The 25,697-nt window shown below is 55.9% G+C and overlaps 1 protein-coding gene across 1 annotated transcript; it reads right to left on the bottom strand.

Annotated features, from left to right (window-relative positions):
* Positions 1-13,255: 13,255 nt before the first annotated feature.
* LOC123344930 (mediator of DNA damage checkpoint protein 1-like) lies at positions 13,256-14,908 on the bottom strand. Its single transcript, XM_044981438.1, has 3 exons — positions 14,898-14,908; positions 14,109-14,219; positions 13,256-13,583 (listed from the first exon to the last, which is right to left on the bottom strand). The coding sequence occupies exons 2-3, from the start codon at positions 14,169-14,171 to the stop codon at positions 13,323-13,325; spliced, it is 324 nt and encodes a 107-aa protein (XP_044837373.1). The 5' UTR covers positions 14,172-14,219; positions 14,898-14,908; the 3' UTR covers positions 13,256-13,322.
* Positions 14,909-25,697: the final 10,789 nt, after the last annotated feature.

Below are 25,697 nucleotides of genomic sequence, written 5' to 3'. Positions count from 1 at the left end.
AACTCCACTGGTCAGCACAGTCACGCCAGTTTCACACTGGGGTCATTGAGATCAGAATCCAGCCCTGACTCCATTGGTGGCAGGGGGGTCACTCTGGATTCACATTGGGTCACTGAGATCAGAATTTGGCCCTTTATCGTTATTTGATTACTCACAAATGGAAAAGCTCTGTCGCCTCTTCAGGTCCATAGGACCTTCTACTAGACAGACTGATTCCTTCCTTGCATTGCAAGCACGCGTCTAGCCTTTCCCCGGAGGGTCTGAAATTCAAGGCGCATCAGCTCCAATAAGCAGCGTCAGGTCTATAATGTAAATGTTTTCAATAGGAAAGGGCCTCATGTAACCACAGAACAAAGGAGGGCCCTGGTTCCCCGTCGTGTTCCTAGTTTAATATTGAGGTGACTTTGTGTTACCAGTTTTCATGGGAGATTTCAGCCTTGGTGACTGGAGAATGTGATCTTTTCACACCTAAGGGTGGGGGGGGGTAAGCAGCTCCCTGCCCCAGGTGGGGGGGCAGGGGGTGGAGCCAGGGAGCAGGTCTGGGGCTGTACTGACGCAGGGCAGGGGCAGACGCGAGGGCTGGGTGCTGGCAATTAACTGATGTGGCAGCTTCGACAACCTCTGCAATTAGGCATAGGTCAGCGAACCGGCTGATGGTGCCATTGGCATCTTCCAGCATAACCGCACCCCAAGCTCCGCTCTGCCCATCGCCCCAGTGGATGGGGAACGTGCTGACACCCTGAATGACGGGTCTGCCAGTGAGACAGGAATGCAGCAGGAATGGTGGGGGAAAGGCAGTAAATGAGCCCCTGGCATGGGTGGCAAAGGGGGCATACAGATGCCGTGATGAGGGGGGAATGAGGGACTCTGGGATTGGAGCAAGGAAGGCACACCGAGCCCCTGGCATGAGGACTCCTAGGGGAATTCTGTGCCAAACAATTAAAAATTCTGTGCACATTTTAAAATTCTGCACAAATCTGTATATTTTATCAGAGTAACAGTATAATCTCACCAGTGTCAATTATTTTGGAAATTCATTTCAAAACACCCGTCAGCAAGTCTGTCTGTAACAATCCAAACAATAAAAAAGATTCCCCCGGGAGAAGAGTTAAAAACCCCTATGACAACCCAGTTCCTGGTTCTCTGTTATGCCTTTGTTGGGCACCTCAGTCTGGGTGCATCACGCATGGCAGCTGGGCACATCTTGGGGGAAAATGCTGCCCCTCTGGTCTACTAGTCAATTCTTGTTTTTTCATCCTGTCCCCATAGAATTACCATATAGAGGTTCCCAAATAGAGGACGCTGCAGGAGGTATGGGGAGGTAGAGAGGGGGTACAGTTAAGGGGCACTGGAGGGGAGTATTGGGGGGTGCTGAAGGGTGTGTATGTATACCAGGAGGGGTGTTTGGGGGGGGTTGCTGGAGGAAGCTGCATCAGGCCTCCCTCTGCCCAGACACCCACACCCCATCCCCTCTGAGCCCATGGGTCCCGAGGCAGACACAGCCTGATGCTGATCAGACCAGGGTGGATGGAGTTTCCTGTGGTGATTTCAGTGCTGGGCTGTGCAGAGTTGATGTTGCACAGGGCTCCATACCCGCTGGGCCGGGCGCTCTGCTCACTGTGGGACACGCCGCCTCCTTCCTTCAAGGCATGCCAGGAACAGCAGCTGCTAGGAACCCTCCAGCTCCCACTCCGCTCCATAGTGTCCTCTATTTCTGGGGAGCCAGGCTCTGCTGGGTCCAGCAGCCCCTAGTGGCGGCCAGGAGCTCTGCAGCACCCATTCTGCAGGGAACAAGGAAATTCTGCGCAGAAGATGAATTCTGCATTCCTCTACTAAATAACAACAATGACAGGATCCTTAATGCTAGTAAATGCCAGAGGCTTTATTGAAAATGCTCAGTGCTGCGGCATCGCAAAGCAGGAAATCCAAGGACCAACTGAGCAGCTCACACTTGATGGTTGGTTCCATGCCAGGTGTGTGTAGTGCACCACAATTTGGCTGAATCCCCCCATGCGCCTCAGGGGAACTACTCAGCGTAAGTGAGGCAGCTACGTCAGGCTCTGATTTCCTTCCAACTGCCAGGAGGAACCCTGGGCCAGTCGAAATCAAAGGGAGTGATTTAGTGGGCACAAGATTGGCCCTCCTTAGGCCAGACCCCTGCAGGCCAGGTTTCCGAAAGGATTTAAGTACCTAACAGTGCAGATGGGAACCTAGTGGGACTCTCAAAAGTGCCGAAGCTGGTTAGGTGGCTAACTCCCCTTGCAATCCACTAGGTGCCTAATTCTCCTTGCAATCCAATTGAAAATCCCACCAGGTGCCATCCTGCACCGTTAGGTGACTAAATACCTTGAACACCTGGCCCTGTGAGTCCAGCGAGTGCTATGGCCCCATCTCGCAGACGTGAGGCCCAGAGAGTGGTGAAGCGACTTGCCCCTCAGCTAACAAAGTGAGAGACAGCCACAGGAAAGGCTGACTGGAACCCAAGAGTCCTGGCACCCACTCCCCTCCAACCCCCTCTGTCATTGCAAATTTCTCCTGGGTTATTGAAGGTGGAATTTACTCTCCAGCGCAAGTAGCGGGAGCTCTGTCACTTGTGATGTTTCTAAAATGTATAAATCCTGCTTCATAGAGAATGGGCCTTTTCCTCATCTCCCCCCTCCATGAATCTCTCTCTAGATTCTTATCAGGGCCAACTACTACCTAAGTGTCTCACCTCCCCCCCACCCCGTGGCTGAGATGGGGTAACAACACATCCCTATCTTACAGATGGGAAGCCGAAGCACAGAGAAATAAAGTGACTTGCCCAGGGTCACAAAGGACAGCATGTGGCAGAGTAAAGACTAGAACCAGCACCTGTCGTGTCCTCGTGCAGCACCTTGACTGCAAGGCTGGCTTTTCTCAAGCTCGGGTCTTGCAAAGCAAAGAGTGAAGTGAGGTGGGGCTATGATTGGTTGATTATGGAGACTCCCCATAGCGTAAGCCAGTAGCTGGGACCCCACCAATGCATCCATCTACTCAAACAGGTCTTCTTCTTCCACAGTCAGCTCCTTCATCCCCTGTTTCACCGCTCCCTCAATTGCCTTCTGCTCTTCCATGCTCACGGGGGGTAGCACAGCCTTCAGCTCCCTGTCGATCGTCTCCACCCTGGCCTCGACACTCCTATCAAACTCCTCCTTCTTCTCAATCACCATGTCGTAGATGGCTTGGCGGGCCTCTTCGCAACCTTTCTGTAATGCCTCCCGCTCGGACTTGAAGCTCGGGTGGGAAGTTTCCATGGCGATCAGTCGCCCGAGGCTGCTCACTCGATCCATCAGGTATTTATTGGACACTTCGGTGTAGGTCTCAGAGATCATGTGCACCAGGTGGGCCACGTTGGAAGCGTTGAACGCCTGGGTGTAGATGGTGTCTATCACGAAGGATTTGGAGGAATAATTTTCTATTTTCTGTACGTCCGAGACAGAGCTCACAAATTCCTTGATGTCCCGACTGAGGCAGGAGTCAATCAGGCTGGAGATCATCTGGAAGAACCTCACCATCTTCTCCCACTGCTCCTTCACCCTCCCCAAGGCCTCCAGCCCTTTGATCAGCATCTTTCTGGCTGCCTCAAAATCTACATCTTGCACCTTGCATTTCTCCATAGTGCACATAATCTCCATCAGCTCATCATTCTGCCTCTTGAAGTTCTCGAAGCTCCTCTGATACTCATCTTGGGTCGACTTCAGCATCTCCCGGCTCTGCTCGACCTTCAAATGTGCATTTCGCAGGGCACTGGATCCTCCCGTTGAGTCTTGCTGACATTTAGCCACGTTCGGCGGCTTGGCGGTGAAGGCAGGAGATCCCACTGAGGATTTACTGTGTGAATCAAATTCTGATGCTCTTTGGTATAAGCGTTTGATCTCTTCAACGAGAGACTTCTCTTCTTCCTTTCCTTTGTTTTGGGACAAGGCCATCTTTTCCAGCTCTTCACAAATACGGAGGCCAGATGCGCAGATCTCTTGAGCTTGATTTTTTGGCTCACACATATTTTCTGTGTCTATGCTGCTCTTCGTCTTCAGGAAATTGTCTTTCAGCCAGTTGGTGTTAACTTCTTGAGTTTTCTCATTGACGATTTTCTTCATGTTGAGGCCATTTTGCTCATCAATTAGCTCTTTGAGCTGCGTTGCAAACGTCAGTAGCATTCCTGACTTTGCAAAAATGTTGAGTGCTGGCATTATGCTTCCATGGTTGAATTGCTCTGGCCCAGTCACTGCACTGGCTATCAATTTCCCAGCTTGTGGCATGATAATTTTTCCTGTATACATGCCTGCCATCCCAGTGGCAAAACTTGTAATTTCATTTGTAATATTCTCCGCAACGGTCATGCCCACAACATCCCACCCTGTGGGAATGGCTTTCATGGCTTCCTTGTACTGATTAAAGGATTCATCGACTTGCTGCTTCATCTGGTCGTGATACTGCTCAGCCAGCTTCTGTGCCTCCTTGGCCGCTTTCTCCTTGATCTGTGCCTGCTGCAGTGCTATCTGGATGTCTTTCAGCTCATCCTCATAACCTTTCTTGGCGTTCAAACAGGCCTCCATCAGCTCCTGGATCAGGTAGATGACATCTGAATACTTGTCCTTTGCCCCCTGGGCTAAGTCTTTGCAGTCGTCTGCCACGGCCTTCATCTTCTTTAGGTGCGTCGGCAGCATGGCATTCACCATCTCCGTGTCCTGGAACAGAGTTTTAACAATCGCCTTCATCTGTCCCGGGACGCTCATGGAGAGGAGTCTGATCTGGTCCATGTTGACGTGTGCAGTGTTGAAGGCCACCCAGCCTTGGTTACTGACTTGACACAAGCAGGCCCTGAAGGATTCTGGGTAGTTGATGTGCTTGAAGCCATCCTTAGGGGGGTTCTTATTGATGGAGAAGTCTCCCTGCCCTGCTGAAATGAAAACCAGCTGCCCCAGGATGGCGATGGAGATGGGGGCCGGCATGAGGAACTCCTCCCAGTTGGCGTAGGACTTCATCCTCAACTCCGTCTCCTTCCGCATATCCTGGGGTTTGCTGACACTCAGCTCAGCTTTAACCAGTGCCTGGGACTTTCCAGCTTCATCTGCCATTGTGCAGCCAGCAACCCTGAAAATATTATTTATTATTATTTAATGTGTATTTTAGAGTGGCACCCAATTGGGATAAAGGCTCCATCGTGCTGGGTGTGGGACAAAGACCTAGGAAGGTGTGATCCCTTCCCTAAAAGAGCTCACAAACTAAGGAACAGGTACTAGTGGGTTAGTGCGGAGGGGGCAGGTGGGGGTTCTCCCCCCAGCTCTGGGAGGGGAGTGCAGGCTAAGGCGTTAGAGTGGGGAGAGGGCTGGGACTTAGAATCCTGGGTTCTAGCTGTACAATGGGGCTAATAATCCTGCCTTTCTTTCTCTCTTAGGTATGTCCCTGTCCCACTTTACTGCAGTATCTGAGCACCTCACAGTCTCTAATGTTTTACCCTCCCACCCCTCAGGGCGGCAGGGCAGAGCTGTCATCCCCACAGCAGGGATGGGAACGGAGGCACAGAGAGCCTAAGCACCAGATGGTCAAAGGTGTCTAGGCACCTAACCCCCACTGAAGTCAATGGGAGTTAGACACCAAACACCCTGAAATACCTGGCCCCAAGTCAGAACTGAATGTGGGTCTCGTCTAAAACTAGCTGCCTAACCACTGGCCCAGCTGCCTTCCTCTGCTATTGTCAAGTTAGATTGTAAACTCTCTGGGGCAAGGACTGTCTCTCGCTGTGTGTCTGTGCAGCACCCGGCACAACGGGGACCTGATCTCAGCTGGGGCAGGGACTGTCTCTCGCTGTGTGTCTGTGCAGCGCCTGGCACAACGGGGCCCTGATCTCAGCTGGGGCAGGGACTGTCTCTCGCTGTGTGTCTGTGCAGCGCCCGGCACAACGGGCCCTGATCTCAGCTGGGGCAGGGACTGTCTCTCCCTGTGTGTCTGTGCAGCGCCCGGCACAACGGGCCCTGATCTCAGCTGGGGCAGGGACTGTCTCTCCCTGTGGGTCTGTGCTGGGCCCAGCTCAAAGGGGTTCCAATCCCCGTTGGGGCCCATAGGTGCTCCTGTAATACAAACAGTTAATAATACTGAGGAATTAATGTGCTGGATGCAGTAGGCAGAAAGGGCTGCACTGAGGACTTGTTCGACTGGATCAGCTCTGGGAATATCATCTGCGTAACGTCCATCTCCTCTCTCTGACAGCGGCCACTGGCAGCTGCCTCAGAGGAAGGTGTAAGAACTAGGCAATAGGAGACGTTGGATAATCTCCCCTCAGGGAACGTTCCCTCCTGACCTGCGGTAGCTGACAGTTGGTTTTCACTCTGAAGCAGGAAGGTTAGAGCCTCACCAGATCCTGAGGGTTTGTTTCTTAATCCTCACTATTCTAATTCGTGGCTGGACTCATTCTCCATTGCAAGTGTCTGAGCCTTCTTTTTAATCTTCCGGAGCGGTTGGGCGCGAGCTTGTCTTGTGGCAGGGAGTTCCACCGGCCAAGTGTGCCTTGTGTCATCAGTCAATTTGTTGCCATTCAGTTTCACTGAATGTACGTTTCATGCATTTACCTTCAAGTACATTGGCCTTTTTTTTCCATTTTTTTAAAACTCTAGAGCTTGGTGCTACAGAATCAGTCTTGACATCCCAGGAGTTGTTTTCTTTAGAGACTGATCCACCCCAAGTTTATGATCGGACCAGGACAGGTCCTTCTCACCCCACATCATTTACCCTCCTCCTCACACACACACACAAACCCCTGTGTCCTGAGTGTAACTGGTGCAGCGACACTGCCTGAGTCTGCAGAAAGCCTGAGCCCATTGCTCTGAGAAGGGAGACCTACCCCATGCACGTCAATGGGGCGATAAATCCTATGCCCAATGTAGAAATCGTGATGTATTTCATTACTCATCAAAGCCCTGAGAAAAGGGGGCGTCAGACTATGACAATCACCACATCTCATTTTGTCAGGCCAAGTGGTGGCGTCTGGGGGATACCACTGCTTACTGGTCTGATCTCAGAGGGCAGAAGAACTGGTCCAGCCACCTAGCACTGTCTACACAGAGACTTAAGTCAGCGTAACTGCACCGGTGGGGAGTGGATTTTTCTGCTGATGGACGTTTTTAGCCCAGACCAGCCCCGGCTCGGTGGTGCTGGAGTCCTCGAGCTCCCTCCTATTCCCCATTAAGGAGCAGTTTGGGCCGGGACGAGGGAGAAGCTGGACTATGAAGTGCTCAGAGCTGAGCCTGCTGGGATCCGGAGAGAGTCACAGCCCCGCCGGCCCCGATCCCTGATTTGCCGGGTGAGAATTTCATTAGACCAGGTTTTTTTTTTGTTTCTTTATAAAAAAAAACAACAACAACAACCCCCCTGCCCTCCTCCCCCTCAGCCTGCCCACCAGGGGCAGAGAAAAGCCTTACCACGAACTGCCTGGCTGTGCCCGCTTGCTTCCTCCTGCCAGTGATGCTGGAAACCAGAGTCCGGTGCTGAGTGCAGCCAGCAGTGACTGCGCCAGGCGGCTCCTCGGAGGGTCACTCAGCTCCGGGGGACCTGTGGTTTGTGTGGGATGGGTGAGATGTTGCCTTGTAAGGGGCTGGAGAAGTGCAGGGACTGGACCCATTGGCTTTCAGATTCTCACCCCGTTCCCCAGCTTAGCCTCCCCGTTACACTAGCAGGGGGCAGGACATCAGAGCTGCTGAGCTCACCGCATCCGCCAGGGCTCCTAGACCCCCCATGGGCCCCACAACCTCCCTGGGTGCTACCCTCCTGTACCTCCAGGGGACCCACAACCTCCCTGGGTGCCACCCTCCCGTACCTCCAGGGGACCCACAACCTCCCTGGGTGCCACCCTCCCATACCTCCAGGGGACCCACAACCTCCCTGGGTGCCACACTCCTGTACCTCCAGGGGACCCACAACCTCCCTGGGTGCCACCCTCCTGTACCTCCAGGGGACCCACAACCTCCCTGGATGCCACCCTCCCATACCTCCAGGGGACCCACAACCTCCCTGGGTGCCACCCTCCCCTATCTCCATGGCCCCACAACCTCCCTGGGTGCCACCCTCCCATACCTCCAGGGGACCCACAACCTCCCTGGGTGCCACCCTCCCGTACCTCCATGGCCCCCACAACCTCCCTGGGTGCCACCCTCCCGTACCTCCAGGGGCCCCACAACCTCCCTGCTGGGGTTCTGTGCCCCCATCCATTCCCCCCTCCCGCCAGAGTCTGCTGTGCCCCACACTGCTTTATCCCCTCATGCCACTTCTCCCCATCAGGAGCTCTGGACACCCCCCCACCCCATGACCCCCCCACTCTGGTTTCATTTCTGTCTCTGGCCCGGAGCTCAGTCACTGAGGGCGTCTACACGTTAAACTCGATTGGGCTGATGAGCAAACAGCAACCCCGGCTCTGCTGAGGCTGGGAGGTGACAATAGGGCCAGGAACCCATCCTTCACCCTACAGACCAGAAGGGGGGGTGCTCCATGTGTCCCCCACACTTCCCCCTTTGGATTGTCCCCTAAACCCACTAGGCTTCTGCCCAGAGACGTCTCGAATGTTCCCTGAGAGCCTGGAGCCGATGGGCTGTGGTGTTTAAACGGCCAGGGAGAGCAGTGCTGGTGCTTCCCAAGCCCAGCCAGAACAGGGCAGAGCGAGGCGAGAGTGAAGCTCCTTTCTGAAGCACCCGCCTGTATTCAGTGACGTACGGGGCAGCTGGTGCTGCTTAAGGTTGGACTATTAAGATTGTGGTGCTATTGCTTTAAATGCAATGGGGGGGTTCCTGCTCCTGCTGGCAGCCAAGGAGGCTTTGTCGGGAAGCCTGAAATCTGAGACAGTTCCCCAAGAGCCAGCTGAGAACCAGGGGCCTTGCTGCCTTCGGGAGCAGCCTGTTTTCTCACTCCTGGTTTTGCTTCTTGTACGTTATCGTGTTAGAGTCTAAATTCATTGTGACCTTCCAGGAAGAGTCTCGATGGGTTTAACCTAACGTACGTGTGTGTGTGTGTGTGTGTGTGTGTGTGTGTGTGTGTACACCATGAAACATAACACTTCATAAAGAAACTTCTCCCGTGTTTCTCCTCATTATGACAGAGGCTCTCGCCCCCTTCAAACGGAAGGCTGGGCTTTTTTCAGCTTTGTTTTTAAACCAGCAAGCCCCGAGGAAAGGTTATTTTAATGGCAGAAGTGTCTGGGGAGTGTCACGGATGTGAACAATCACACAGCAGCTAAAGTACGTGAGTGTGATGAGCAAAGCCACAAGTCATTTAGCAGAAATTACTTACCACTTATCACCATCCTCAGCACAGTCCTACTCCATAACCATGTTGTTTGGAGGTCACAGTAATGGAAAGTATGAGCATGAACTGGACTCTCTAACTTACATTCATGTTCAAAAACGTCAACATGGAAAATAAAACAAAGCCACCAACCGCACCCCACCCCACCCCAGGCAGGAACCCATCTGGGCTATCATCAAACACCCCACACTCGATAAGGACCCCACCTTGAAAGAAATCTTCTGCAAACCCCCTCTTCCGGCCTTCAAACAACCCCCGGCCTCGCCAAGCTCGTCATCAAAACAAACTCCCCTCAGACCAGGACCCACCAGTTCAAAGCGGCACCGGAACAGATGCAAAACCTGCATGGATGGAGAGGGAGTGTATGGGGGTGGATGGATGGAGAGAGGGGCGTATGGGGAGGGAGGGATGGGAAGTGAATGGATGGCGAGGGGTGTATGTGATAGATTGAGGGAGGGAGAGAGGGATGAGGGAGGATGGATGGATGGGGGTGTATGGGAATTGATGAATGGATGGAGAGAGGTGTGTGTGGATGGGGGGATGGAGAGGGCACTGGGGGGGTGGATGGATGGAGAGGGATGTGTGTGGGGCTAGATGGATGGATGCAGTGAAGGGGGTGTGGGGATAGAGGGGGGTGTATGGGTATAGATGGCTGCATGGATGAAGGGGGAGTGTATGAGGATGGATTGAGAGGGGTGCGTGGAGGGATTAATGGATGGGTGGATGGATGGAGAGGGGTGTATGAGGATGGAGGGATGGAGGTGAATGAATGATGATGGAGGGATGAAGAGGGACGTGTGTGGGGCGATGGAGGGGTGTGTGGGGAGGGAGGGGGAATGGGATGTGTATGGGAATTGAATGGATGGAGGGGGGGTGTAATGGAGGGAGGGAGAGAGGGATGTGGGGGTGGATGGATGGGGGGGTGTATGGGAATTGATGAATGGCTGGAGGGAGAGGAGTGTTGGGGTGTATGAGGATGGAGGGAAGGAGAGGAGTGTGGGGGTGGCTGGATGGATGCAGTGAGGGGTGTGTGGGGATGGAGAGGGGGGTGTATGGGGATGGATGGAGAGATGAGGATGGATGGATGAAGAGAGAGGAGTGCGGGGATGGATGGATGGGTTCCATGAGTCTTGCCCACATGCTCAGGGTTTAACTGATCACCATATTTGGGGTCGGGAAGGAATTTTCCTCCATGGCAGAGGCCCTGGAGATTTTTCGCCTTCCTCTGCAGCATGGGGCACAGGTCACTTGCTGGAGGATTCTCTGCAGCTTGAGGTCTTCAAACCGCAATTTGAGGACTTCAGTAACTCAGACATAGGTTAGGGGTTTGTTACAGGAGTGGGTGGGTGAGATTCTGCGGCCTGCATTGTGCAGGAGGTCAGACTAAATGATCATAATGGTCCCTTCTGACCTTAAAGTCTATGAGTCTATGAATAGACAGGTCCCATGGCCACCCATTCACCACATACTTAAGAATCATGTGAATTTAAACAATTTCTTGCCATGTTGGCAGCAAAGTAAATCCTTGGGCCTCATTTAATCCTAACCATCCCTGGCTCTTATCTAGCGCTTTCCCGTCGCAGAGCTCAAAGCGCTTCCCAGAGGAGGGGGGGTGTCATTATCCATGTTGTACAGATGGGGAAACTGAGGCACAGAGGGGGTGCATCAGCTGACCCAAGGTGACCCAGGAGGGCCCTGGTAGAGTGGGAATAGACCCGAGTTGTCTTTTTTGGGTTTTGCCCGTCAGCGCCTTGGCCTGGGGGCTGGACAACACCAGCGCAAAAGGGCCTCAATCCCGTCTGGGGTCTGCGTGTGCCCCCGTCTCGCCCCCTGAGCAGAGCAGCAGCCGGGCTGTGGAAGCCGCCCTGCCCTGGCCCCCTGCTTGGGGGAGCACCCAGGAGACCCCCCGTAGGGCTCTGGCTGGATACCTGGCCATGCTGCCCCCTCCTCTGGGGTGGGGAAGGGGCCGCGTGGGTCACTGGAGAGGGAACAGATGCAAAACCTGCAGCCGTAGCTCCACTGCTACAATGATCAACGCCCCCCAATGCACCGTTCCCGATCCACGGGTCCTACCCCTGCCTCTCGCCACGTAGGTACCTCGCCCCGAGCACTAAAGGCCCCAACAAGCCCCACGCGCTCGCAGATGAACTCGCGTGGGACTGATAAAAACACCCGCTGCCCTGTGGGCGAACACGTTTCACAGGGCGGTCGCTCCGTATCTGACCTCTCCATACTCGCCCTGAAAGGAAACCAGCCCAACTCTTCCCAAAGACGAGCCCGGGAGCGTCAGCCCCTAACCGCTGGGCACAACCTCCGGCCTAAACAGAGGCGCTGGTTTGCCGTCTCCGTACACCAATCCGGAGCCACTACCCCGTGGTCCTGGGGCTGCAGCTGGCTTCATTGCCCACTTCAGCTTGCCGGGGCTCTTGCGATGTGTGTTAGCTCCTTATGCTAAACAATCTGCCCCCCTTGGAGATCGCTGGGATGCTGGAGCCCTTCCCTAGCCCCGCAGACGAGCTGCCTGCGGCTCGAAAGCCTGGCTCACTCCCCAGCAGCAGTCGGGATTGCTGACCTTCCCCACTACACGGATCTGAGCCCCGTCTTTCACCCCCGCTCCTGCCGGCTCTGTTCCCACAAACACCCGTGTGGGGATGTTACCTCGCGCTGCTGCGTCGCCCCACGGCCAAGCATGGCATGGCAGCTCCTCTCTGGTGCCTGCTCCTGGCTAGGCGTGGCAGCTCTCGCCTCTCTGGTGCCTGCTCCTGCCTAGGCGTAGCGGGTCTCCCCTCTCTGGTGCCTGCTCCTGGCTAGGCATGGCAGAGCGGTTCTCCCTTCTCTGGTGCCCACTCCTGGCTAGGTGTGGCAGCTCTCACCTGTCTGGTGCCCGCTCCTGGCTAGGCGTGGCATAGCGGTTCTCCCCTCTCTGCGCCCCCTGCTGGCCAGCTGTGGCACGGTGACTCTCCCCTCTCCGGCGCCTCCTGCTGACAATCGCTTTAGTCTCTTCTTGCAGCTCAGCCCTGCAGCCAGGCAGGCTTCATCCCACCACAAACCCAGCGTCTTTCCAGCAGGCCGTCGCCCCATGGTCCTTCCCCCCTTACAGGGCTTTGAACCATCCTTATCCCCCTGTGTCAGGGGAGCCTCACGCCCCCTTCCCCGGGCTGCCTGGGGGACCCAGGCCCATCCTCTGCCCCGGGCTCCAGCCCAGGGCCATAGTGTAGTAACGGGGCCGACCCATTTCCCCTTCTTGTGAGCTCAGCTGTGAAATGTGAGTGTTCGTCACGAAAACGTCCCCGGAAACCGAAAAATGAAATGAGTCCGAAGCGACCGCGCCTCCAGCCAGAGGCTGGGCAGGGATCACACCTGGCAGCCAGGAGGAACTGAGGACCGAAAATGAATAAACCAAACTTGGCGTGTGGGAAATTAGCCCTAATTGGGAGACAGAATAATGAGGGGCTGAGCTGCTCTGCCCCCCGCTCCCTCTTGGGGGCCTTAAAGAAAATGGCTGAGGGGGAAAATTGGTTTCTGGAGCGTCACCATCGGGGCTGCTCCCCCCACCTCCTGGGCCCCCAGGGCCTTCGGCCTCCTGATGCACTTGAGTCATAACTGAGGCCTACAGGGCCAGCAGGGGGCGTGAATGGGCAGCACAGAATGGGGGTGGGGGTAAATCTAGTGCCAGCCTGACTCCCTCCAACCCCGGCCTGAGACACCCGGGCCCCACGCAGCACAGGCGGCGCAAGGGGCAGGATGGAGCCACCTGTCACAACTGCACCCTGCTTCTGAACACACTCGGTGACGTCAATGCAACAGCAGGGGACACGGGCCCCATTCCCTGCCCCCCTGAGCCAGCCAGTCCCCGCCCTGGGGCCGGATGGGAGCCGGCGCCTCCCAGAGGAAAAAGGCCCCATCTTAGCCACATTATTTTTATTTCAAAATGACTTTATTGCTGCTAGAAAAGGGAGGTATTTACAGGGTTAAGGCTCGTGGGTCCAAGGTCAGGGCCCATTGGCCCCTCAGCGCCGCCTCTTGGCAGAGCCGGGTGGGGCGGGGGCAGGACCCGACGCCCCCTTCCCCTTGCTCGCCCGGGTGGCAGGGGCAGGGGCGCTGGGCGGGTGCGGGGCCGGCGGCCCGTCCAGGCGGTAGGGGGGCAGGTCTAGCGCCTGCTGGAGGATGCCCGTCAGGAGGAACTCGGTGCTGGCGATGGGCAGCCGGGCGCTCCGGGCGGGTCGGCAGCGGGGCAGGTCTTCGGGGCAGGAGATGACGATGCGCTTGTTCTGAAAGGGTTAAATCCTGCTCACGCCTGCCCCACAGCACCCGTCTGTGTGCCCCTCACTTCCGCCCCACAGCCCCTCCCCCCACTCTACCCCACAGACCCCTCTCCCCGCAGCCCCCACTGTGCCCCTCACTTCCGCCCCACAGCCCCTCCCCTCACTCTGCCCCACAGCCCCCTCCTCCCGCAGCCCCCTCTGTGCCCCTCACTTCCACCCCACAGCCCCTCCCCCCACACTCTGCCCCACAGACCCCTCCCCCCGCAGCCCCCTCTGTGCCCCTCACTTCCGCCCCACAGCCCGTCTCCCCTCACTCTGCCCCACAGACCCCTCCCCCCACAGCTCCCTCTGTGCCCCACTCCCGCCTCGCAGCCCCCCTTCCTTCCATCATTCCTGCCCCACAGACCACTTCCCCCCACAACACCTGCCTCTGTGCCCCTCACTCCCACCTCGCAGCCCCCCCTTCCTTCCATCACTCCCACCCCGCAGCCCCGCTCCCAGCTCTGCCGGCGCCCCTCACTCCCCGCTCACCTTGTAGGTCCGAGGCATGTGGGGCAGGAAGACCCCCCCGCTGCACTGGATAATGTCCTTCATGTGCTCGGGCTCCGGCTTGACGCTGGGGGTGACGTGGATCTCGTAGCCCTGGGGAGGGGGACGCGGCTGTGACTGACCCCCCCCTGCTCCCATGAGGGAAGGGGCGGAGCCTGAGGAAGGGGCGGAGCCAGCGAGGGGCAGGGGAGGCAGCTAAGCCCAGGGACCAGGTGTCCACAGCTGAGCCCTCGAGGGTGAGGAGCTCGGGACAGGGGCAGCTGCAGGCGCCCCCTGCCCAGATGGGCCCACCGGGTGCTTAGGGCCCGAGTGTGGGGGAGGAGCAGTCTGGACGCACCTGCAGCTGCCCTGCCCCCACCCTCACCCCCACAGTGTGGTGGATGGTGGGGGGCGTGAGTGGGTTCAGAGGGTCTCACCTGCGACAGGCCAGTGGGGTTTAACCTGCAGCTGGGCCCCCCTGCGTGGTGGGCAGTGTGGGGGAGCAGGGGTCTCAACAGCAGGGCCCCCCGCATGGTGCTGGGGGGGGTCAGAGGGGTGGACGGGGGGGGTGTCTCACCTGCAGCAGGGCCCCCTGCATGGTGCAGGGGGTGTGAGTGGGGTCAGAGGGGTGGGCGGGGGGGGTGTCTCACCAGCAGCAGGGCCCCCGCCTGGGGCAGGGGGTGTGAGTGGGGTCAGAGGGGTGGACGGGGGGGGTCTCACCTGCAGCAGGGCCCCCCGCATGGTGCAGGGGGTGTGAGTGGGGTCAGAGGGGTGGACGGGGGGGGGTCTCACCTGCAGCAGGGCCCCCCACATGGTGCAGGGGGTGTGAGTGCGGTCAGAGGGGTATTGGGGGGGGTTGCTGAAGGAAGCTGCATCAGGCCTCCCTCTGCCCAGACACTCACACCCCATCCCCTCTGAGCCCATGGGTCCCGAGGCAGACACAGCCTGATGCTGGTCAGACCAGGGTGGATAGAGTTTCCTGTGGTGATTTCAGTGCTGGGCTGTGCAGAGTTGATGTTGCACAGGGCTCCATACCCGCTGGGCCGGGCGCTCTGCTCACTATGGGACACAGCTGCTGCTAGGAACCCTCCAGCTCCCACTCCGCTCCATAGTGTCCTCTATTTGTGGGGAGCCAGGCTCTGCTGGGTCCAGCAGCCCCTAGTGGCGGCCAGGAGCTCTGCAGCACCCATTCTGCAAGGAACAAGGAAATTCTGCGCAGAAGATGAATTCTGCATTCCTCTACTAAATAACAACAATGACAGGATCCTTAATGCTAGTAAATGCCAGAGGCTTTATTGAAAATGCTCAGTGCTGCGGCATCGCAAAGCAGGAAATCCAAGGACCAACTGAGCAGCTCACACTTGATGGTTGGTTCCATGCCAGGTGTGTGTAGTGCACCACAATTTGGCTGAATTCCCCCATGCGCCTCAGGGGAACTACTCAGCGTAAGTGAGGCAGCTACGTCAGGCTCTGATTTCCTTCCAACTGCCAGGAGGAACCCTGGGCCAGTCGAAATCAAAGGGAGTGATTTAGTGGGCACAAGATTGGCCCTCCTTAGGCCAGACCCCTGCAGGCCAGGTTTCCGAAAGGATTTAAGTACCTAACAGTGCAGATGGGAACCTAGTGGGACTCTCAAAAGTGCCAAAGCTGGTTAGGTGGCTAACTCCCCTTGCAATCCACTAGGTGCCTAATTCTCCTTGCAATCCAATTGAAAATCCCACCAGGTGCCATCCTGCACCGTTAGGTGACTAAATACCTTGAACACCTGGCCCTGTGAGTCCAGCGAGTGCTATGGCCCATCTCGCAGACGTGAGGCCCAGAGACTGGTGAAGCGACTTGCCCCTCAGCTAACAAAGTGAGAGACAGCCACAGGAAAGGCTGACTGGAACCCAAGAGTCCTGGCACCCACTCCCCTCCAACCCCCTCTGTCATTGCAAATTTCTCCTGGGTTATTGAAGGTGGAATTTACTCTCCAGCGCAAGTAGCGGGAGCTCTGTCACTTGTGATGTTTCTAAAATGTATAAATCCTGCTTCATAGAGAATGGGCATTTTCCTCATCTCCCCACTCCATGAATCTCTCTGTAGATTCTTATCAGGGCCAACTACTACCTAAGTGTCTCACCTCCCCCCCACCCCGTGGCTGAGATGGGGTAACAACACATCCCTATCTTACAGGTGGGAAGCTGAAGCACAGAGAAATAAAGTGACTTGCCCAGGGTCACAAAGGACAGCATGTGGCAGAGAAAAGACTAGAACCAGCACCTGCTGTGTCCTCGTGCAGCACCTTGACTGCAAAGCTGGCTTTTCTCAAGCTCGGGTCTTGCAAAGCAAAGAGTGAGGTGAGGTGGGGCTATGATTGGTTGATTATGGAGACTCCCCATAGCGTAAGCCAGTAGCTGGGACCCCACCAATGCATCCATCTACTCAAACAGGTCTTCTTCTTCCACAGTCAGCTCCTTCATCCCCTGTTTCACCGCTCCCTCAATTGCCTTCTGCTCTTCCACGCTCACGGGGGGTAGCACGGCCTTCAGCTCCCTGTCGATCGTCTCCACCCTGGCCTCGACACTCCTATCAAACTCCTCCTTCTTCTCGATCACCATGTCGTAGATGGCTTGGCGGGCCTCTTCGCAACCTTTCTGTAATGCCTCCCGCTCGGACTTGAAGCTCGGGTGGGAAGTTTCCATGGTGATCAGTCGCCCGAGGCTGCTCACTCGATCCATCAGGTATTTATTGGACACTTCGGTGTAGGTCTCAGAGATCATGTGCACCAGGTGGGCCACGTTGGAAGCGTTGAACGCCTGGGTGTAGATGGTGTCTATCACGAAGGATTTGGAGGAATAATTTTCTATTTTCTGTACGTCCGAGACAGAGCTCACAAATTCCTTGATGTCCCGACTGAGGCAGGAGTCAATCAGGCTGGAGATCATCTGGAAGAACCTCACCATCTTCTCCCACTGCTCCTTCACCCTCCCCAAGGCCTCCAGCCCTTTGATCAGCATCTTTCTGGCTGCCTCAAAATCTACATCTTGCACCTTGCATTTCTCCATAGTGCACATAATCTCCATCAGCTCATCATTCTGCCTCTTGAAGTTCTCGAAGCTCCTCTGATACTCATCTTGGGTCGACTTCAGCATCTCCCGGCTCTGCTCGACCTTCAAATGTGCATTTCGCAGGGCACTGGATCCTCCCGTTGAGTCTTGCTGACATTTAGCCACGTTCGGCGGCTTGGCGGTGAAGGCAGGAGATCCCACTGAGGATTTACTGTGTGAATCAAATTCTGATGCTCTTTGGTATAAGCGTTTGATCTCTTCAACGAGAGACTTCTCTTCTTCCTTTCCTTTGTTTTGGGACAAGGCCATCTTTTCCAGCTCTTCACAAATACGGAGGCCAGATGCGCAGATCTCTTGAGCTTGATTTTTTGGCTCACACATATTTTCTGTGTCTATGCTGCTCTTCGTCTTCAGGAAATTGTCTTTCAGCCAGTTGGTGTTAACTTCTTGAGTTTTCTCATTGACGATTTTCTTCATGTTGAGGCCATTTTGCTCATCAATTAGCTCTTTGAGCTGCGTTGCAAACGTCAGTAGCATTCCTGACTTTGCAAAAATGTTGAGTGCTGGCATTATGCTTCCATGGTTGAATTGCTCTGGCCCAGTCACTGCACTGGCTATCAATTTCCCAGCTTGTGGCATGATAATTTTTCCTGTATACATGCCTGCCATCCCAGTGGCAAAACTTGTAATTTCATTTGTAATATTCTCCGCAACGGTCATGCCCACAACATCCCACCCTGTGGGAATGGCTTTCATGGCTTCCTTGTACTGATTAAAGGATTCATCGACTTGCTGCTTCATCTGGTCGTGATACTGCTCAGCCAGCTTCTGTGCCTCCTTGGCCGCTTTCTCCTTGATCTGTGCCTGCTGCAGTGCTATCTGGATGTCTTTCAGCTCATCCTCATAACCTTTCTTGGCGTTCAAACAGGCCTCCATCAGCTCCTGGATCAGGTAGATGACATCTGAATACTTGTCCTTCGCCCCCTGGGCTAAGTCTTTGCAGTCGTCTGCCACGGCCTTCATCTTCTTTAGGTGCGTCGGCAGCATGGCATTCACCGTCTCCGTGTCCTGGAACAGAGTTTTAACAATCGCCTTCATCTGTCCCGGGACGCTCATGGAGAGGAGTCTGATCTGGTCCATGTTGACGTGTGCAGTGTTGAAGGCCACCCAGCCTTGGTTACTGACTTGACACAAGCAGGCCCTGAAGGATTCTGGGTAGTTGATGTGCTTGAAGCCATCCTTAGGGGGGTTCTTATTGATGGAGAAGTCTCCCTGCCCTGCTGAAATGAAAACCAGCTGCCCCAGGATGGCGATGGAGATGGGGGCCGGCATGAGGAACTCCTCCCAGTTGGCGTAGGACTTCATCCTCAACTCCGTCTCCTTCCGCACATCCTGGGGTTTGCTGACACTCAGCTCAGCTTTAACCAGCGCCTGGGACTTTCCAGCTTCATCTGCCATTGTGCAGCCAGCAACCCTGAAAATATTATTTATTATTATTTAATGTGTATTTTAGAGTGGCACCCAATTGGGATAAAGGCTCCATCGTGCTGGGTGTGGGACAAAGACCTAGGAAGGTGTGATCCCTTCCCTAAAAGAGCTCACAAACTAAGGAACAGGTACTAGTGGGTTAGTGCGGAGGGGGCAGGTGGGGGTTCTCCCCCCAGCTCTGGGAGGGGAGTGCAGGCTAAGGCGTTAGAGTGGGGAGAGGGCTGGGACTTAGAATCCTGGGTTCTATCTGTACAATGGGGCTAATAATCCTGCCTTTCTTTCTCTCTTAGGTATGTCCCTGATCCACTTTACTGCAGTATCTGAGCACCTCACAGTCTCTAATGTTTTACCCTCCCACCCCTCCGTAGGGTGACCAGATGTCCTGATTTTGTAGGGACAGTCCCGATATCTGGGGCTTTTTCTTAAATTGGCTCCTATTACCCCCCACCCTCTGTCCTGATTTTTCACACTTGGTCTCTGGTCACCCTACCCCTCCGGGAGGCAGGGCAGAGCTGTCATCCCCACAGCAGGGATGGGAACGGAGGCACAGAGAGCCTAAGCACCAGATGGTCAAAGGTGTCTAGGCACCTAACCCCCACTGAAGTCAATGGGAGTTAGACACCAAACACCCTGAAATACCTGGCCCCAAGTCAGAACTGAATGTGGGTCTCGTCTAAAACTAGCTGCCTAACCACTGGCCCAGCCGCCTTCCTCTGCTATTGTCAAGTTAGATTGTAAACTCTCTGGGGCAAGGACTGTCTCTCGCTGTGTGTCTGTGCAGCGCCTGGCGCAATGGGGCCCTGATCTCAGCTGGGGCAGGTACTGTCTCTCGCTGTGTGTCTGTGCAGCGCCCGGCACAACGGGGCCCTGATCTCAGCTGGGGCAGGGACTGTCTCTCCCTGTGGGTCTGTGCTGGGCCCAGCTCAAAGGGGTCCCAATCCCCGTTGGGGCCCATAGGTGCTCCTGTAATACAAACAGTTAATAATACTGAGGAATTAATGTGCTGGATGCAGTAGGCAGAAAGGGCTGCACTGAGGACTTGTCCGACTGGATCAGCTCTGGGAATATCATCTGCGTAACGTCCGTCTCCTCTCTCTGACAGCGGCCACCGTCAATGGCCTCAGAGGAAGGTGTAAGAATTAGGCAATTGGAGACGTTGGATAATCTCCCTGCAGGGAACGTTCCCTCCTGGCCTGCGGTAGCTGACAGTTGGTTTTCACTCTGAAGCAGGAAGGTTAGAGCCTCACCAGATCCTGAGGGTTTGTTTCTTAATCCTCACTATCTAATTCGTGGCTGGACTCATTCTCCATTGCAAGTGTCTGAGCCTTCTTTTTAATCTTCCGGAGCGGTTCGGTGCGAGCTTGTCTTGTGGCAGGGAGTTCCACCGGCCAAGTGTGCCTTGTGTCATCAGTCAATTTGTTGCCGTTCAGTTTCACTGAATGTACATTTCATGCATTTACCTTCAAGTACATTGGCCTTTTTTTCCCATTTTTTTAAAACTCTAGAGCTTGGTGCTACAGAATCAGTCTTGACATCCCAGGAGTTGTTTTCTTTAGAGACTGATCCACCCCAAGTTTATGATCGGACCAGGACAGGTCCTTCTCCTCACCACACATCATTTACCCTCCTCCTCACACACACACAAACCCCTGTGTCCTGAGTGTAACTGGTGCAGCGACGCTGCCTGAGTCTGCAGAAAGCCTGAGCCCATTGCTCTGAGAAGGGAGACCTACCCCATGCTCGTCAATGGGGCGATAAATCCTATGCCCAATGTAGAAATCGTGATGTATTTCATTACTCATCAAAGCCCTGAGAAAAGGGGGCGTCAGACTATGACAATCACCACATCTCATTTTGTCAGGCCAAGTGGTGGCGTCTGGGGGATACCACTGCTGACTGGTCTGATCTCAGAGGGCAGAAGAATTGGTCCAGCCACCTAGCACTGTCTACACAGAGACTTAAGTCAGCGTAACTGCACCGGTGGGGAGTGGATTTTTCTGCTGATGGACGTTTTTAGCCCAGACCAGCCCCGGCTCGGTGGTGCTGGAGTCCCCGAGCTCCCTCCTATTCCCCATTAAGGAGCAGTTCGGGCCGGGACGCGGGAGAAGCTGGACTATGAAGTGCTCAGAGCTGAGCCTGCTGGGATCCGGAGAGAGCGGGTTAGTCACAGCCCCGCCGGCCCCGATCCCTGATTTGCCGGGTGAGAATTTCATTAGACCAGGTTTTTTTTTTGTTTCTTTATAAAAAAAAAAAAAAGAACAACCCCCCTGCCCTCCTCCCCCTCAACCTGCCCACCAGGGGCAGAGAAAAGCCTTACCACGAACCGCCTGGCTGCGCCCGCTTGCTGCCTTCTGCCAGCGATGCTGGAAACCAGAGCCCGGTGCTGAGTGCAGCCAGCAGTGACTATGCCAGGCGGCTCCTCGGAGGGTCACTCAGCTCCGGGGGACCTGTGGTTTGTGTGGGATGGGTGAGATGTTGCCTTGTAAGGGCCTGGAGAAGTGCAGGGACTGGACCCATTGGCTTTCAGATTCTCACCCCCTGCCCCAGCTTAGCCTCCCCGTTACACTAGCAGGGGGCAGGACATCAGAGCTGCTGAGCTCACCGCATCCGCCAGGGCTCCTAGACCCCCCCATGGGCCCCACAACCTCCCTGGGTGCCACCCTCCCGTACCTCCAGGGGACCCACAACCTCCCTGGGTGCCACCCTCCTGTACCTCCAGGGGACCCACAACCTCCCTGGGTGCCACCCTCCTGTACCTCCAGGGGACCCACAACCTCCCTGGGTGCCACCCTCCCATACCTCCAGGGGACCCACAACCTCCCTGGGTGCCACCCTCCCCTATCTCCATGGCCCCACAACCTCCCTGGGTGCCACCCTCCTGTACCTCCAGGGGACCCACTCCCCCCTGCTGGGGTTCTGTGCCCCCATCCATTCCCCCCTCCCGCCAGAGTCTGCTGTGCCCCACACTGCTTATCCCCTCATGCCACTTCTCCCCATCAGGAGCTCTGGACACCCCCCCACCCCATGACCCCCCCACTCTGGTTTCATTTCTGTCTCTGGCCCGGAGCTCAGTCACTGAGGGCGTCTACACGTTAAACTCGATTGGGCTGATGAGCAAACAGCAACCCCGGCTCTGCTGAGGCTGGGAGGTGGCAATAGGGCCAGGAACCCATCCTTCACCCTACAGACCAGAAGGGGGGGTGCTCCATGTGTCCCCCACACTTCCCCCTTTGGATTGTCCCCTAAACCCACTAGGCTTCTGCCCAGAGACGCCTCGAATGTTCCCTGAGAGCCTGGAGCCGATGGGCTGTGGTGTTTAAACGGCCAGGGAGAGCAGTGCTGGTGCGTCCCTAGCCCAGCCAGAACGGGGCAGAGCGAGGCGAGAGTGAAGCTCCTTTCGGAAGCACCCGCCTGTATTCAGTGACGTACGGGGCAGCTGGTGCTGCTTAAGGTTGGACTATTAAGATTGTGGCGCTATTGCTTTAAATGCAATGGGGGGGTTCCTGCTCCTGCTGGCAGCCAAGGAGGCTCTGTCGGGAAGCCTGAAATCTGAGACAGTTCCCCAAGAGCCAGCTGAGAACCAGGGGCCTTGCTGCCTTCGGGAGCAGCCTGTTTTCTCGCTCCCGGTTTTGCTTCTTGTACGTTATCGTGTTAGAGTCTAAATTCATTGTGACCTTCCAGGAAGAGTCTCGATGGGTTTAACCTAACGTACGTGTGTGTGTGTGTGTGTGTGTGTGTGTGTGTGTGTGTGTGTGTACACCATGAAACATAACACTTCGTAAAGAAACTTCTCCCGTGTTTCTCCTCTGCATGACAGAGGCTCTCGCCCCCTTCAAACGGAAGGCTGGGCTTTTTTCAGCTTTGTTTTTAAACCAGCAAGCCCCGAGGAAAGGTTATTTTAATGGCAGAAGTGTCTGGGGAGTGTCACGGATGGGAACAATCACACAGCAGCTAAAGTACGTGAGTGTGATGAGCAAAGCCACAAGTCATTTAGCAGAAATTACTTACCACTTATCACCATCCTCAGCACAGTCCTACTCCATAACCATGTTGTTTGGAGGTCACAGTAATGGAAAGTATGAGCATGAACTGGACTCTCTAACTTACATTCATGTTCAAAAACGTCAACATGGAAAATAAAACAAAGCCACCAACCGCACCCCACCCCACCCCAGGCAGGAACCCATCTGGGCTATCATCAAACACCCCACACTCGATAAGGACCCCACATTGAAAGAAATCTTCTGCAAACCCCCTCTTCTGGCCTTCAAACAACCCCCGGCCTCGCCAAGCTCGTCATCAAAACAAACTCCCCTCAGACCAGGACCCACCAGTTCAAAGCGGCACCGGAACAGATGCAAAACCTGCATGGATGGAGAGGGAGTGTATGGGGATGGATGGATGGAGAGAGGGGCGTATGGGGAGGGAGGGAGGGATGGGAAGTGAATGGATGGCGAGGGGTGTACATGATAGATTGAGGGAGGGAGAGAGGGATGTGGGAGGATGGATGGATGGGGGTGTATGGGAATTGATGAATGGATGGAGAGAGGTGTGTGTGGATGGGGGGATGGAGAGGGCACTGGGGGGGTGGATGGATGGAGAGGGATGTGTGTGGGGCTAGATGGATGGATGCAGTGAAGGGGGTGTGGGGATAGAGGGGGGTGTATGGGTATAGATGGCTGCATGGATGAAGGGGGAGTATATGAGGATGGATTGAGAGGGGTGCGTGGAGGGATTAATGAATGGGTGGATGGATGGAGAGGGGTGTATGAGGATGGAGGGATGGAGGTGAATGAATGATGATGGAGGGATGAAGAGGGACGTGTGTGGGGTGATGGAGGGGTGTGTGGGGAGGGAGGGGGAATGGGATGTGTATGGGAATTGAATGGATGGAGGGGGGATGTAATGGAGGGAGGGATGGGGGGATGGGGGGATGGGGTGTGTATGGGAATTGATGAATGGCTGGAGGGAGAGGAGTGTTGGGGTGTATGAGGATGGAGGGAAGGAGAGGAGTGTGGGGGTGGCTGGCTGGATGCAGTGAGGGGTGTGTGGGGATGGAGAGGGGGGTGTATGGGGATGGATGGAGAGATGAGGATGGATGGATGAAGAGAGAGGAGTGCAGGGATGGATGGATGGGTTCCATGAGTCTTGCCCACATGCTCAGGGTTTAACTGATCACCATATTTGGGGTCGGGAAGGAATTTTCCTCCATGGCAGAGGCCCTGGAGATTTTTCGCCTTCCTCTGCAGCATGAGGCACGGGTCACTTGCTGGAGGATTCTCTGCAGCTTGAGGTCTTCAAACCGCAATTTGGGGACTTCAATAACTCAGACATAGGTTAGGGGTTTGTTACAGAAGTGGGTGGGTGAGATTCTGTGGCCTGCGTTGTGCAGGAGGTCAGACTAGATGATCATAATGCTCCCTTCTGACCTTAAAGTCTATGAATCGAAAGGTCCCATGGCCACCCATTCACCGCATACTTAAGAATCATGTGAATTTAAACAATTTCTTGCCATGTTGGCAGCAAAGTAAAACCTTGGGCCTCATTTAATCCTAACCATCCCTGGCTCTTATCTAGTGCTTTCCTGTCGCAGAGCTCAAAGCGCTTCCCAGAGGAGGGGGGTGTCATTATCCATGTTGTACAGATGGGGAAACTGAGGCACAGGGGGTGCATCGACTGACCCAAGGTGACCCAGGAGGGCCCTGGTAGAGTGGGAATAGACCCGAGTTGTCCTGGGTCTCAGCCCATTTATTCCTGTTTAGCCCGTCAGCGCCTTGGCCTGGGGGCTGGACAGCACCAGCGCAACAGGGCCTCGATCCCGTCTCGGGTCTGCGTGTGCCCCCATCCCGCCCCCTGAGCAGAGCAGCAGCCGGGCTGTGGAAGCCGCCCTGCCCTGGCCCCCTGCTTGGGGGAGCACCCAGGAGACGCCCCCCCCCAGGGCTCTGGCTGGAAACCTGGCCATGCTGCCCCCTCCTCTGGGGTGGGGCAGGGGCCGCGTGGGTCACTGGAGAGGGAACAGATGCAAAACCTGCAGCCGTAGCTCCACTGCTACAATGATCAACGCCCCCCAATGCACCGTTCCCGATCCACGGGTCCTACCCCTGCCTCTCACCACGTAGCTACCTCGCCCCGAGCACTAAAGGCCCCAACAAGCCCCACGCGCTCGCAGATGAACTCGCGTGGGACTGATAAAAACACCCGCTCCCCTATGGGCGAACACATTTCACAGGGCGGTCGCTCCGTAGCTGATCTCTCCATACTCGCCCTCAAAGGAAACCAGCCCAACTCTTCCCAAAGACGAGCCCAGGAGCGTCAGCCCCTAACTGCTGGGCACAACCTCCGGCCTGAACAGAGGCGCTGGTTTGCCGTCTCCGTACACCACTCCGGAGCTGCTACCCCGTGGTCCTGGGGCTGCAGCTGCTTTCATTGCCCACTTCAGCTTGCCGGGGCTCTTGCAACACGTGTTAGCTCCTTATGCTAAACAATCTGCTCCCCTGGGAGATCGCTGGGATGCTGGAGCCCTTCCCTAGCCCCGCAGACGAGCTGCCTGCGGCTCGAAAGCCTGGCCACTCCCCAGCAGCAGTCGGGATTGCTGACCTTCCCCACTACACGGATCTGAGCCCCGTCTTTCAACCCCGCTCCTGCCGGCTCTGTTCCCACAAACACCCGTGTGGGGATGCGACCTCACCGCTGCTGCGTCGCCCCATGGCCAAGCATGGCATGGCAGCTCTCGCCTCTCTGGTGCCCCCTGCTGGCCAGCTGTGGCACGGTGACTCTCCCCTCTCCGGCGCCCCCTGCTGACAATCGCTTTAGTCTCTTCTTGCAGCTCAGCCCTGCAGCCAGGCAGGCTTCATCCCACCACAAACCCAGCGTCTTTCCAGCAGGCCGTTGCCCCATGGCCCTTCCCCCCTTGCAGGGCTTTGAACCATCCTTATCCTCCTGCATCAGGGGAGCCTCACGCCCCCTTCCCCGGGCTGCCTGGGGACCCAGGCCCATCCTCTGCCCCGGGCTCCGGCCCAGGGCCATGGTGTAGTAACGGGGCCGACCCATTTCC

Source organism: Mauremys mutica, chromosome 12 (genome assembly GCF_020497125.1).
Source record: "Mauremys mutica isolate MM-2020 ecotype Southern chromosome 12, ASM2049712v1, whole genome shotgun sequence".
NCBI classification, from domain to species: domain Eukaryota; kingdom Metazoa; phylum Chordata; order Testudines; family Geoemydidae; genus Mauremys; species Mauremys mutica.
Note: the sequence above shows the minus strand (reverse complement) of the source record. Positions and strands in the feature narration are given on the sequence as shown.

What these genes read in the sequence shown, in the direction of transcription:
- LOC123344930 (XM_044981438.1), bottom strand. Translation starts at nt 14,171, where the DNA reads ATGAAGGACATTATCCAGTGCAGCGGGGGGGTCTTCCTGCCCCACATG. An exon ending in ACATGCCTCGGACCTACAAG is followed by an intron (nt 13,584 to 14,108) that starts GTGAGCGGGGAG and finishes TAACCCTTTCAG; the next exon opens with AACAAGCGCATCGTCATCTC.